Source organism: Rhipicephalus microplus, chromosome 5, assembly GCF_043290135.1.
Source record: "Rhipicephalus microplus isolate Deutch F79 chromosome 5, USDA_Rmic, whole genome shotgun sequence".
NCBI lineage: Eukaryota > Metazoa > Arthropoda > Arachnida > Ixodida > Ixodidae > Rhipicephalus > Rhipicephalus microplus.
Genome location: NC_134704.1, coordinates 128,068,667 through 128,081,387, shown reverse-complemented (window position 1 = coordinate 128,081,387; position 12,721 = coordinate 128,068,667). Strand labels below are relative to the sequence as shown.

At 43.7% G+C, this 12,721-nt stretch overlaps 1 protein-coding gene across 1 annotated transcript in view; it reads left to right on the top strand.

Annotated features, from left to right (window-relative positions):
• The window catches only part of Rme-8 (receptor mediated endocytosis 8), a 176,552-nt gene that overhangs the window by 71,395 nt on the left and 92,436 nt on the right, over nucleotides 1-12,721 (top strand). The window contains exons 20-26 of the mRNA XM_037425074.2: nucleotides 1,504-1,566; nucleotides 1,729-1,830; nucleotides 3,461-3,565; nucleotides 6,892-7,179; nucleotides 10,015-10,215; nucleotides 10,810-10,958; nucleotides 12,103-12,304. Of these exons, the coding sequence (XP_037280971.2) occupies nucleotides 1,504-1,566; nucleotides 1,729-1,830; nucleotides 3,461-3,565; nucleotides 6,892-7,179; nucleotides 10,015-10,215; nucleotides 10,810-10,958; nucleotides 12,103-12,304 (1,110 nt within the window). The remainder of the gene's footprint in view (nucleotides 1-1,503; nucleotides 1,567-1,728; nucleotides 1,831-3,460; nucleotides 3,566-6,891; nucleotides 7,180-10,014; nucleotides 10,216-10,809; nucleotides 10,959-12,102; nucleotides 12,305-12,721) is intronic.

The window sequence follows — 12,721 nt, the reverse complement described above, 5'->3', positions numbered from 1 at the left end:
CTGACTCATTTATCATAATACTCCAGCCTGTGAAATGTAGGCTGGTAACAAAGTGACATTCCTTTTAAATGTACTGCGTTTTAAATATTTCATAGACATTCCTTACACAGCATTTGTTTTAAATTTTAGACTACCTTGAAATGAAGCAACGCTTGTACTGCCAATCTTTGGCCTTAGATGCCCTTGCGCCAATAAAACTTAACGTAATAATAATAATTTATTTGTGCATAGTCATCTGTTGATTCTTCAGCGAGGTGCTGAAGTTACTGTTCTGGCTTAATGGGAAATGGAGATGGAACTGCCCATGGGAATCGTTGCACCCACCAGGTGGGAAGTGCAGGCTGTAATTTGATTTTCGTGGGCAAAAGAGTTATCAGCTTCTGAAGTTCATCGGTAGTAGTGTTTAGTTTATGAACCTACAGTGATGGGTCAACAAAAGGTAAAAAAACAATGCCAGTACCTAATAAATAGCTGCACAAATTGCACGACAAAGAGTGGAATGGCAGGTTCAGCATCGAGACCAATGAAACTGCTCAACAAGTAGACCGAGAATCGCAGTTAGATCGATGACTGACAGTTTGTAGTCTGTCGGATAGATTTACTTTCGTTGAAAGCTCTATAATTTATCCTATTGTAACCGAAAAGCTTGCGATTCACAAAGTGGGTGCAAGCTGGCTACCAAAAATGTTTATTGGCAAGAAATTCTCAGGTAGCGAACTTCTATGCTCAAGGGCTAAAGAAACTGATGCAGCCGAGTGCCTGAATGTTCACGGCGATTAGGTAGCAAAATGAACTAGGGTTGTAATAAACTAAAACCACCAGTGGAAATGTTTACTAGCAAATATTTATTTTTAGGCATCAAACGGCCCTTATTTTTAATGATGCGCATATTTCTGTGTGTGTTCCTTTCAAGCAAGATCATACTGGTTAATTCTTTCATTTGTGTGGTCAAAATGTAAAAAGAATAGGCATATGCGAATATTGGAATAAATTTTATAGTATTCCAATTCTCTTCAATTCAATTTTATATTATGGAATTTCTCAAGGTGTTTGAAATGAACGAATGCAAGTATAGTGTTAGTCCGCATAGAACCTCCTGTAAAGGTTGTTTCACTGCTGTAGAGTGGTGCTATGTCCTGAAAGTGGAAGTTCGCACTGCCACCAGCTTCACTTCACGGTTAAATAAACATGTTACCCTCTCATCGATTCATCATGTTATATGCTTTAAGATTAGTAAGCTTTAAACTGCAACATATTTTATAGATTATCACTTGCTTTCTACTGGTCATTGCTTTATCAGACAAGCTTTTCATTTAATCTGTTACATTAACTTTGTCATAAAATATACCCGATAGAACAATAGAAGAGTGTAATAAGAAAGTAAGACTGTATAGTGAATCCATAGCCAAGGTTCAATATGGTGGTTGAACTTGATAGCAGCGCAGTCATAGCATGATGCTGTGCAAATCCTGTGTAATAACTTGCAGTAGTCTTTTGTTGCAGTGTATGGATCGGATGGAGAGGGATCGTCTGCTCATTTTTCTCAGCAAGTTGATTCTTCACAAGGTGAGTGTCTGTAGTTAGCCACAGGCATTCAGAAAACTTTTTAGGCCTGTAACTGCTTGTCTGTACAAGCAGCTAAGGCAATTGCAGAGAGTGTAACGTGGAGGTGTTGGCCCCCTAAGATGATTTGTTATGTTGATTGGCCGTCTTTATCTGACAATTCAGAGAAATGTCAAGGAGCTCTTGGATGCTGGCGGCCTGACTACCCTGGTGGAACTGGTGACTCTGGCTCATCGGCACGTCAGCCGTGCACTTGTCCCAACGCAGGTGTGTTTGGGCCTCTGTTTTTATCTTGGCTGCCGGTCTGTCTGCAGTGTCCACAAAACTTGTTGAAGGAAAGAAGGTCCTTCACCAAGCTCGGCCACGGCAAACAGGTGAACACTGTGTGAACGGTTGAACCTGGCTGTATCAAATTATTGCCCATTTTGAATAGGTGTAAGCATCCCCTTGATAATGTTTACTATCACCTTCAGTACTGTAGAATGCTAATGAGGATGGTAATTTCGGGCTTGTTGGTATGGTAGCATAATAATATATGGTATCGCAAACAAAGGACACGGACAAGAGAAGGCACATTCAAGACAACACAGTGCTGTTGTCTTGAATGTGCTTTCTCTTGTCCGTGTCCTTTGTCTGCGATACCATATATTATCATGTAGAATGCTGCGGCACACTGCGCCCTTGTATGTGTGCTTCTCCTAAATCTGCCACCATTATGATTGCTTTATTGTAAATATTTGTATTGGCAAAGCAGGGCTGTTTTGTGCCGTGGTACCAAGCAAAGCGTTGCATCAAAGCAACTACTCGCCAGCGCGAGACTAAAACTGTGTGAGGTGCCTCTTTCAAGATGTGGCCTAATCGGATCTTATGTTTCATTCACATTTAACAATGACGAATTCACATCGCTTCAACAGAAATGTGTCAAGTAGTGAAGAATATTAAAGCAAATTGTCATTGTAAAATGCAATTGAATCTTTTGTTCTTGTGAGAGTCAACCATATCTGGTTTTGTGCAGCGAAGCATATTAAAGTGGTACTGACGCAAAATTTCGCGGCAGAGATAGCGGGATCGATTCCTGTGAATATGCGTATATCATCTGGCAAATATCAACAGTGAATATAGTTTTTAAGGTATTTTAAATTGATTATGAAGTTTTCCTGAGCGTTCAACTTCATCGCGTTATTGACACCCTCAAAAGGGGACCCTTGGGAACCCGCTAATTCCCTGACGTGACCACGCTGCAGCAAGTTATGACGACATCATAGCCACCATTTTTCTTTGGTAGCATTTGTTCCAGTAAACTATTACTCGGGAGCTGCTCGCAAGTTTGGGGCCGTGGCGTACAAGTTGAAAATTTTCTGTTTGATGACATTGCTGTCCTGTTTCCTGTTCGAAAAAACTTCTTGATGCGAACTGTGCGAAAGTACTTCACAGTTCTGTGTGCTGACATGGTCGAGTGTTGCACCCACTAGGTGGTGATAAATGCACCCAGTAGCTTGACGTTTTTAAAACTGAAACTGACACTGGTCGGTAATAACCACCCTGTAATTAATTATCTGTCATGCATTGGCAAAAACGATGTGTCTTGTTACGACCAACAGGCTTCCGGGAACACACTGCAGCAATAAAGGCGAGGCCATAATTTTTGTGTCAGTACCCCTTTAATAAAACCACTACTTGGGGCCTGTATCTTTCACATTCAATTGTCAATGAATTGAACAAGTATGCAATCTCCTTCAAGTTCGATATATCTAAGTTTGACCATTTCATGCAGCAATGGTTGTGCAATGTTCACTGTACGGTAAGTGGGTATGTGTAGATTATATGGCAAATGACTTGACGTCCTCCGCTGACAGTGGAGAACGTGGCAATAACACATGTGCCTGGCCTGGTGCAGATGAATGTCATAGAGGCATCACCTGACACGGTACTGTGCCTGGAGAAGGAGTGGCATTTAGGTGGCGAGGACAAAGACCGACAGGGGCCCTATGGATACGATCAGGTGAGCTGTCTTTGTCTTTTTTTAAACACAATCGTTTTTCTTGAAGTACCTTAACGTGAATTTTGGTCTGTGTGTTGGTCCGTCTGTCGAACAATTCAGCCACCCGGTGAAAGTTGCTCAACACCCAGTCGTCTTGATCTATTGGCTGCGTTCATACTTCTGAACATTGTCAATGAAAAAAGAAATGTTACGCATATTTGTGGCACGACATCTATATGTAAGTATTAGATAGTCTGTTTCTTTACCAAGAAAAGTCATAGATAATTAACTCCAAAGACTGCATTGTTTTCTTTGGAAGTGCAGCGATTTGGACGGCTGGAGAGAAACCCGCCAGTGCACGCTCGTCTGGGCCATGGGCACAAGTTCCTGTTTCGCAGTATTACTGCCAGATGGCATTCATATCTCATGCAGGGCCTCTGACTGCCAGCTAGATGCGGGTGATTCAACATAGAGGAGACGTTATCTAAGGCATCACTGTTGCCCGCGAATGAGACCACAACTCGTGCAGTACGGCCGGCAGAAGACTATCATTTTTAGATAGCATTTTCGGCGAAGCACGCGAATATGCGAATATTTTTTTCCTTGAGTGCTTTTCATAGTGTGTAGTTGTGTTCAACTTAAGAAGGCAGCAACACTAACACCCCCAAGGTAGATTCACACAAGCCTGCGCCAATGAATGTGCACTCTGGACTGATTTCATAAGTTGTGCACGGTCAGTGACCTTACACATGGAACTTCGCCAAGTACATGAGTGGAACGAATCTGTAGTCGCGGAGGCGATTGACTGCTACGCGATGGTTATCTGGGCAGAAGGAATCTTGGCAAGTTGAATCGGAGTATAGTTGCATGATTGTCCATGCCTCGAAAGGTAAAGGTCCAATGTCGGTGCTGCTGGCAAGCATATTGTCTGGTGGTCGTTTGGGTGAACCTGTGCCCGGGAAAATAAAATTCGTACTACAGCAGTACACGCTGTAGACTGATAGAGGCGAACAGAGTGTCAGCCGTAGACAAACTGATCTGTGGTGAGGTGTCGGAATTGATACATTCTGCATTGAACAGTCGAGCCTTTATAACAGGTGCTTGTGTTAGCATTCACATAAACTTGATTGTTCGCTTTCTGCGCGTAATCATAAAAGGAGCGCTAACAATCATGAAGATTCCTAAGCATTCCAGCGTAGTGTGCACTGAGCATTGATAAGTTTGTGGGCAAAACACAAACGCATCCAAATCGGACGATAAACACGCATGTCAATACCAAGAATGCAGGTGCTGTCAACGCATGAAAAATATGTCTGCTTTCTGGTAAGCATCAGTGTTGTTACACATAGGTAATTGCTGAAAACTTTTCATGCTGCCTTTACGGTGGCTGTTATTGGCAAAAAAAAAGTATTCGAGGTCTATGTGCTAAAATGACTACATAATTATGAGGCACAAAGTGGGGGAGCTCTTAACCGATTTCGACTGTCCAGAGCTTTTGATTGCGCTCATAACTAAAGAACACATTGGCTTTCTTGCATTTCACCACTATCAAAAGGTGGCCACTGTTCGCTGCTATTGAACCAGTGTCCTTGCGCTTTGCGGAGCTACGTTGTAGTTGAACTGTGTGGGTGGACCATAAGTGGGGGAAAGTGTAGTGCACTAACTGTTGTGCAGTATGATATGTGGCACACTGATACGTAGTGCATAAGCAAAAAATAATCCTGTGGTGCAACCTAGGTACAGCCGCCATTATTAACAATGTTATGTGTTGAAAGAATCCGTCAGCAGGGATCGTGTCGATTCGGCGTTTCGACGAGCAGACTTGTTCTCGCCTTGAGGAAGACAAGTCCGTTTGTCGAAACGTCGCTCAGCACAAACCCTGTTTGTGGATTTTTTCGTCGCAAGCTTCCATCTACCCCTTACTGCCATTTTTTTTAATGTGTCGTGTGTGTGTCATATGCCAGAAAAATTGGGTCAGTGTTCAAAACGTAGCTGTATGCAGCTAGTATATTCCCATACGTTGTATATTATGGTGCAAATTATGCACATTACTTAAAGGGTCCCTGCAACACTCGTTCAAGTAATCATCGAATGGCTTTATTAGAAAAAGGTTATTGCCTCATGGATCAACTGCCACGACAATTTTTAAGAGTCCGTCATGTATAAGTGAGGTTACAAGGATTTGCCGCACGCTTTAAGTGCTTTCTCTCTCTTTTCATACTACCCTAGTAGCACAATATGTTCACACAACATTGCCACAACATTATGAAAGTCGTTTCAACATTGTCACAACATTGCATTTTTATAGAGTAGCGGGCACACTGAAAGCTATGCAGGATGGGGCATGACAAAGGGGCAAGAAGATGCATTCCTCTCTCAGCCTGCATCATCATTTGAAACATCACATGGAAACTTATTTTTAGTGTGATTGCGGGTAAATAGTGGCCTCTCTAGGCAGCCATGGTAACTGTGGGGGGACATGATGCCGAAATGAGCCAATGGCCGTAGATATCGATATATGGCGCAGTGGTTTGGGTGCATGCCATCATTTCTAGAAAAAGGAGCAAGCGATTTCTCACCGAGTTTGAGGCCACGTGATGCTCTAAAATGTTTGGCTCTCATATTCTCGGGAGCCTCAGCTACCACTGCAACATTTTCTGGTAATGCTGAAAAACTGTTGCAGGACCCCTCTTAGAAATATTTGAATGTTTTTTTTTTCAAAAAAATAAACGTTTATGTTCTTGCACCATTGCTACAAAAAAAAAAAAGAATAGAAACCTAGCTAGAGTTTTGAATTTTACATGTCGGTCTTCTTGTCCTCCCGCGTGGTGTTACATCGGCAAAGTTTATCTTAAAAGATTATCTTAATTCTTTTTCTGTCTCGGCCTTCCCTCTAACATCTGCATCTTACTTACTTATGGGACAAACATGGGCACTTATTGAAAGGGTTCAATTTAAACTGAGGATGACACAGCAAGCCATGGAGAGGAAAGTAAGTGACTTTAAGGGACGAGAAGAGAGCGGAGTGTATCAGGGAAACAAAAGTTGTTCAGGGCATGGTGGTCGAAAAGAACAAAAACAAATGGGCATGGGCAGAGCATGTACTACGTAGGAAAGATAACTGCTGCTCATTAAGTGTAGCAGACTGGCAGACTGGATTCCAAGAGAAGTGAAGTGCGAGGGCGAGAGGAAGTTAAGTCAGGAGAGGAGATTGAGAGGTCTGCAAGCTTGAAGTGACAGCAGCAAGCACGGGAACAGGTTGATTGGCAAAAATGGAGTGAGGACTTTGCCCAGCAGTAGGCATAATCAGGCTGATAATCATGACACCTTCCACTTTGAATACACAGCTGCAGGAGATGTGGGCTGAAGGCAAGCTCTCCGCGCGGACACTGTGCTGGGCACAGGGCATGGCTGGCTGGCAGCCCCTTGTGCGCGTTGCTCAGCTCCGCTGGGGCCTGCTTGCATCAGGCCAGGCCCTGCTCAATGATGGAGAGCTCGCTGCAATGGTGCTCTCTGTCCTCTCATCCATCTGTTCCTTCTACCCGTCGCGTGACTCGGACGGTGCCGTGGTGCGCCCCATACCCCGTGCCAAGCGGCTCCTCTCCGAGCGGTCCAGCCTGGTCCACATTGTACAGGTGAGATAGCAGCGGATGTGCATGTCTGGTTGTGTGCATGCACGAATGCCTTATTCCAATAAATGTGGCTCTAAATTTGTTAGAAATGTAACTAACTCAGAGGTTTCGATGCCAAAATTTTGACGTGATCATGAGGAGGGCTCTAGCAAGTAACTCTGGGTTTATTTTTACTGCCTGTAATTCCTTAACGTGCTGTTAAATGTAAATGTGCTTTCCGCCTCTATCAAAATTTGCCCTCGTGGCTGGTAGTGTAACACAGCTGACACCCTTCCATTTAGCAGGGCAACACGTAGCCTCTAAGGTGTTGCAGGAGGCTTTATGTGAATTGGGGATCCATGAAAAAAGGGATTTTTTGGGGAATCTGGCTCAACTTTCAGAAATTCGCTGTTTTATGCTGCGTAAAAAATGCCTATATAAAGAAGATTAAACAATGCAAATATTGTAAATGCTTAAGATCAAGTTTACTAATGCTCTGATGAGGTAGCGAACTCTTTTTGCAAGGGTACATGCATGTTTGCCCCGGACATTCTATATCTTTAAATAATTCAAAAGCTTTGGGAATGCACAGACTCTGAATTTCATGGAGTCTGGCATTACTTATAGTCGACTCTCATTAATTCAAACTCGGAGGGACCACTGTATATAAGTTGTAAGTGTAATATTCGTTTGGATGGTCTTTAAATGTTGCATGTGGTTGTTGCTGTATCCTCACTTCTATTATTTGCTTGCATGGTTCAGGTCTTCTAACACAAACTGGCTGGAAGGCATTGCTCAGTGTGTGGTCTTTTATGATGGCCACATCTCGTTTGATTTAGTTGTACAAATAGGGAGGATTGTTCAGATTGATAGCAGCCTGTAGTTTTGTGTCAGAATTGCACCAGATGCTAGTTACTGTATCATTCCGCTGATGCCATAGTCCTAGAGCTTTTGTTCACATTGGTACAGGTAATTAAGCAGTAACTCAGACACTTCTAAGATGACTAGAATGACCGAAATGCTGTATTTTTGGTTGTATTGCCCCATGCATTTCAGTGGTGTAAGGTCAGGGCAGGAAGTGAACAATGCCATGAACTGTATTAGATAAGTAACATGGGTTTCAAGCTTTGCAGTGTTGCGGAGCTATGAAATAAGAGCTTATTTGAGCAGTATGTAGATGATGTAGTTGTTGAATTTGAATTTTGTGTCCCCTCATTCAAAAGCAGAATGAAATTTGTATCCTTTGTTCCACTTCACCTGAGCAAATGTATGGGTGGAGGGACCTTAGTCAGGCAGAGGTAATCTGCCTTTAGTCCCTTCAACCTAGGCAATCATTGTTTTTGTCTGAATAAACAGTGAATGAATGAATGAACTTAGCAATAAGACTTAAAGCATCGCTCATCCTACTAAATATCTTGCCACAGTAACCCAGAAGGTGTAGCGTTGCACTGCTCTCGTGACCTCAGCCTAGGCTTTGGTGGGTGGATTTTGATGGACATAATTAGCTGGAATGCTTATGTACTTAAATATATGCAGTGCAGTGAAGAAGCCCAGGGGGTCAAAGTTAGTCCAGATCTGATTGGCGAGTCAAATATACTCAAACCTTATAATAACAAAGTTGCATCTTACACGAAAATAAGTTTGTTATACACTCAAACATTGTTATAATGTAATGGAATATAACGAAGTAAATGAAATTCTTCTTGAAAGAGTGAAAACCATGCATTTTAAACCGTTGTAACAAAGTAAAATTGGCTGGTAAATCAATATAATGAACTAAATTAGTTTATAAAATAATCTACGAAAAAAAAAAACCCGACCGTAGTGGGTTAAGTATATCGTTTTCTGCGGAGTTTGACGCTCGTTCAGCGCGGCTCTTTCAAAACTATCGCGCTAACCTTACAGCCACATCACGCGCGGCCGAGAGAGCCGTCCTCCTCCCACAGCCAGCGGAGAGTATTGAGGAAAGGCTCAGCGGGTCACATGACCTAGAAGCGGCGCCGCGGTACAAAGCGATTCCTCTCCAATGGCAATGACTGCGTCTCCGCTGCTACCCTCTGCACCGAGAAAGGACTCTCCGTGACAGCTTTTTTTTTCCCTCTCTCTTCGCACGCGGCCTTGAAAGGAAAAGGGTCTCTACGTGCAGAGACAGAAAAAGGAAAAGCGTGGCATAGGTGCGATGCAGATTGGCATTTGAGAGAGAGCAAACAATCCGCCACAGTCTTTTCTTTCCTTTTGTTCTTTTCATTATTTGCGCGCAGCGTCACGAGCTGCCGCCGCGGGGTTGGGCATGGTGCTGAGAGCATTTTCGTAGTGCAGTATGTTCGACTTAATCGCCGCAAGTGCTTGTGCGGTCGAATTACATGGCGTTTGCGTCCATTGGAATACATGTAGCTTTGACGGGACCTCAGCGTGAGTTTGAATTAACCGGAAGTTCGAACTAAGCGTGTTACCAAACAATGAGGTTCGGCTGTGTTTATTTTCCGTCGCACGCATAGTCGCGTAGCGGTACATCGGGTCGCGAGGCTGTTACCTTCTTTGCATGCTTACGGCGTGCGCCCATATGAGCATACATTGCCACAAACTATTATAATCGATATAACAAACTAATGGATATAATGAATTAATTGCAGCTCCCCTTCAACTTCGTTATAAACGAGGTTTGTGTGTATTTGAAAATTCGTTATAAAGATATATTACTACCACTGTGTCTATTCAAAAAGTATTAATTTACTTCATTATAACCAATATTTCATTATAGCTTGATTCGTTATGTCAAGGTTTGAGTGTAGTGGTTTAGTGCTGTAATACCTCAGGATTCGCTTAATGGACTGACCTTTCTGAATCTTCATTACTTAGATCCTGCTGACCTTTGACCCTGTTCTGGTGGAGAAGGTTGCTCAGCTGCTGCTGCAGGTCATGGAGGAGAACCCTGCAGTGCAGCAGCTCTATGCCACGGGATTCTTTTACTTTGTTCTCCTCTACACCGGCTCCAATCTGCTCACAATCGGCGAACTTCTCCACAAGGCCCACACCTGCCAAGCGCACCGCTTTGACGAGGTACGTAGGACTCTCTTGCTGCTGAACACTCGAGTAAACTCCCCAATTGGAGCCTTCTTCTTATGAAAATTTGTGCAAGTGATAATAAAATTAAGCAACTTGTCTGATGCAGAGCTCCGTCTTCTGCGGTGGCGTAGCGGTTACGCTGTTACGCTGCAGACCCGAAGGTCGCAGTTTCGATCCTCGGCGCAGCGGTCGCATTTCGATGGAGGCGTAATGGTAGAGGCCCGTGTACTGTGTGATGTCAGTGCACGTTAAAGAACTCGAGATGGTCGAAATTTTCGGAGTCCCCCCTCTCTGCAGCAGCCCTCAAAATCTTATCGGGGTTTTGGGACGTAAAGCCCCAAATATTTTCACACACAGCTTTTTCGGGGCCTTCAAAACCTAATGAGGTTGTGAGGAAAGAGCCTGAGTGAGGTATTTGATGTGTTTTGACTGAGTGCTTGATGTTTTTTTTTTTTATTTTTTGTAGTGCTTTCAACGTAAACAACAGAGTGCACATGCTTTCATTTAGGTTTCGGATCACTTTACGAGTGCCGTGCTCTCAGGCCGGGCCATCTAGCTAAAGCATTTGTGCATGTTGCATTCATGCAGGGTAGCTCACTCACCCAGCGCAGTATTCTAGGACCCTTGCTACCAGAAGCGATGGTGTGCTATCTTGAAAACCATGGAGCAGCCAAGTTTGCCGAGATCTTCCTTGGTGAATTCGACACACCTGAGGCTATCTGGAATGCTGAAATGAGGTATGGCTGTAGAAATGTCGGTGCACTCTTATAGTACTTCGACACTTATTTCTTGTTGATGGAGTACAGAAGGGCTAGCTAGTGTCACTTTACAACTTTGATGGCCATTTAGCTTCAAATACAAATAGCTTCCTTCATTACTTTTTATCAGTATCTTGAGTCCTTTGGCAATTATGTACAATAATTTTCAAGCCCCGCCGCGGTGGTCTAGTGGCTAAGGTACTCGGCTGCTGACCCGCAGGGCGCGGGTTCAAATCCCGGCTGCGGCGGCTGCATTTCCGATGGAGGCGGAAATGTTGTAGGCCCGTGTGCTCAGATTCGGGTGCACGTTAAAGAACCCCAGGTGGTCTAAATTTCCGAAGCCCTCCACTACGGCGTCTCTCATAATCATATAGGGGTTTTGGGACGTTAAACCCCACATATCAATCAATCCACTACGACGTCTCTCACAATCATGTGGTGGTTTAGAGGCATTGAACCCATCGTGAACATAATGATAAGGATCGGAATCGGAAAAAGCATCGTTCTGCGGTTGCACCCAGCAGCTGCGTGAAGGAAACCATGAACTGAGCGACTGAGCTTCAGCTTCAGATCGTCTGCGGCTCACAAGCAAGCGAGTGGCGAAGGCAGGGCAGTTGGAGCAATGACAGCGCCCATGCTTGCTGAACAGCGGCGGTTTAGCGGCGGTTTCTGGTGGTGCCAACACGTGTTTTAGACTTCGTTGACACTTTTGAAGCTCTGAAATGCATTGAAATGTTAGATTGGGTTTACTGCATAGAAATAAGTATCTGAGCCTGGAATTGCATCGTAAAATTTCGTTGAAGCTGGACGATCGAAGTGAAAGTGTTCGTTGTGGGGACAATATTTATGCATTGACTCCTATCGACTGCTCACGGGGAGTCGTGAACTTTTCGTTGTAGCGGGGATTCCATTGAAGCAACGTTGGTTGTAGGAGAGTTCGAATATATTATGAATGAATGAACTAACAAACAGCTGGAGCACAATGTCTGTGGCTCTTATCTCGAGCGCTTCATCATTGCAATCCAAGTCTAAGCGTTGCAAAAGCTAGTAAACGTACCATTAGCGTTTGCCTTACGTGTCCAATTAGAACATCATCTGAAAAACTTTGTGGGACTTACTGCAGGCGCTTCATGATGGGAAAGATTGCGAGCCACATCGGTGACTTCACGCCGCGCCTCAAGTCCAACACACGCGCCCAGTACGACTACTGCCCAATTCCGCCCGTGCGTTACCCACAGCTGCAGAACGAGCTCTTCTGCAACATCTACTACCTGCGGCACCTGTGCGACATCCAGCGCTTTCCGGACTGGCCCATCAAGGACCCTGTGAGTGGAAATATCGGGTGCCAATTGTGTTCATTATAGAGCTGTGCCAACTGCAAAATGTTGGGTTCGAAAGGAATTCGAATATTGAAGCGTGAGTGGGAATCAAAGGAAATATTTGTAGCATATTTATTGAATATTTTTAAAGTATTTTTTGAACAGTTTGAAGCGAAATTGCGGAAAAAAAAAGTTGGAGGATTTTAAGGCATATTAATGCAAAGTAGCAACTATTTCACAAGAATAGTTGCTATTTGCGAATGAATAGTTGCAAGTGCTTCTTTTCACTCGGATGATGAAGCGCTTGCGGGGTGCTATTTCATAGTTGTCTTATCAATAATGAGGCATTGCAGAAAACAAGTTGTAATTGTGCATGATTTGGTGAAACCAAAGTGTTGCCAATGACACTTTACATGTGAAAGG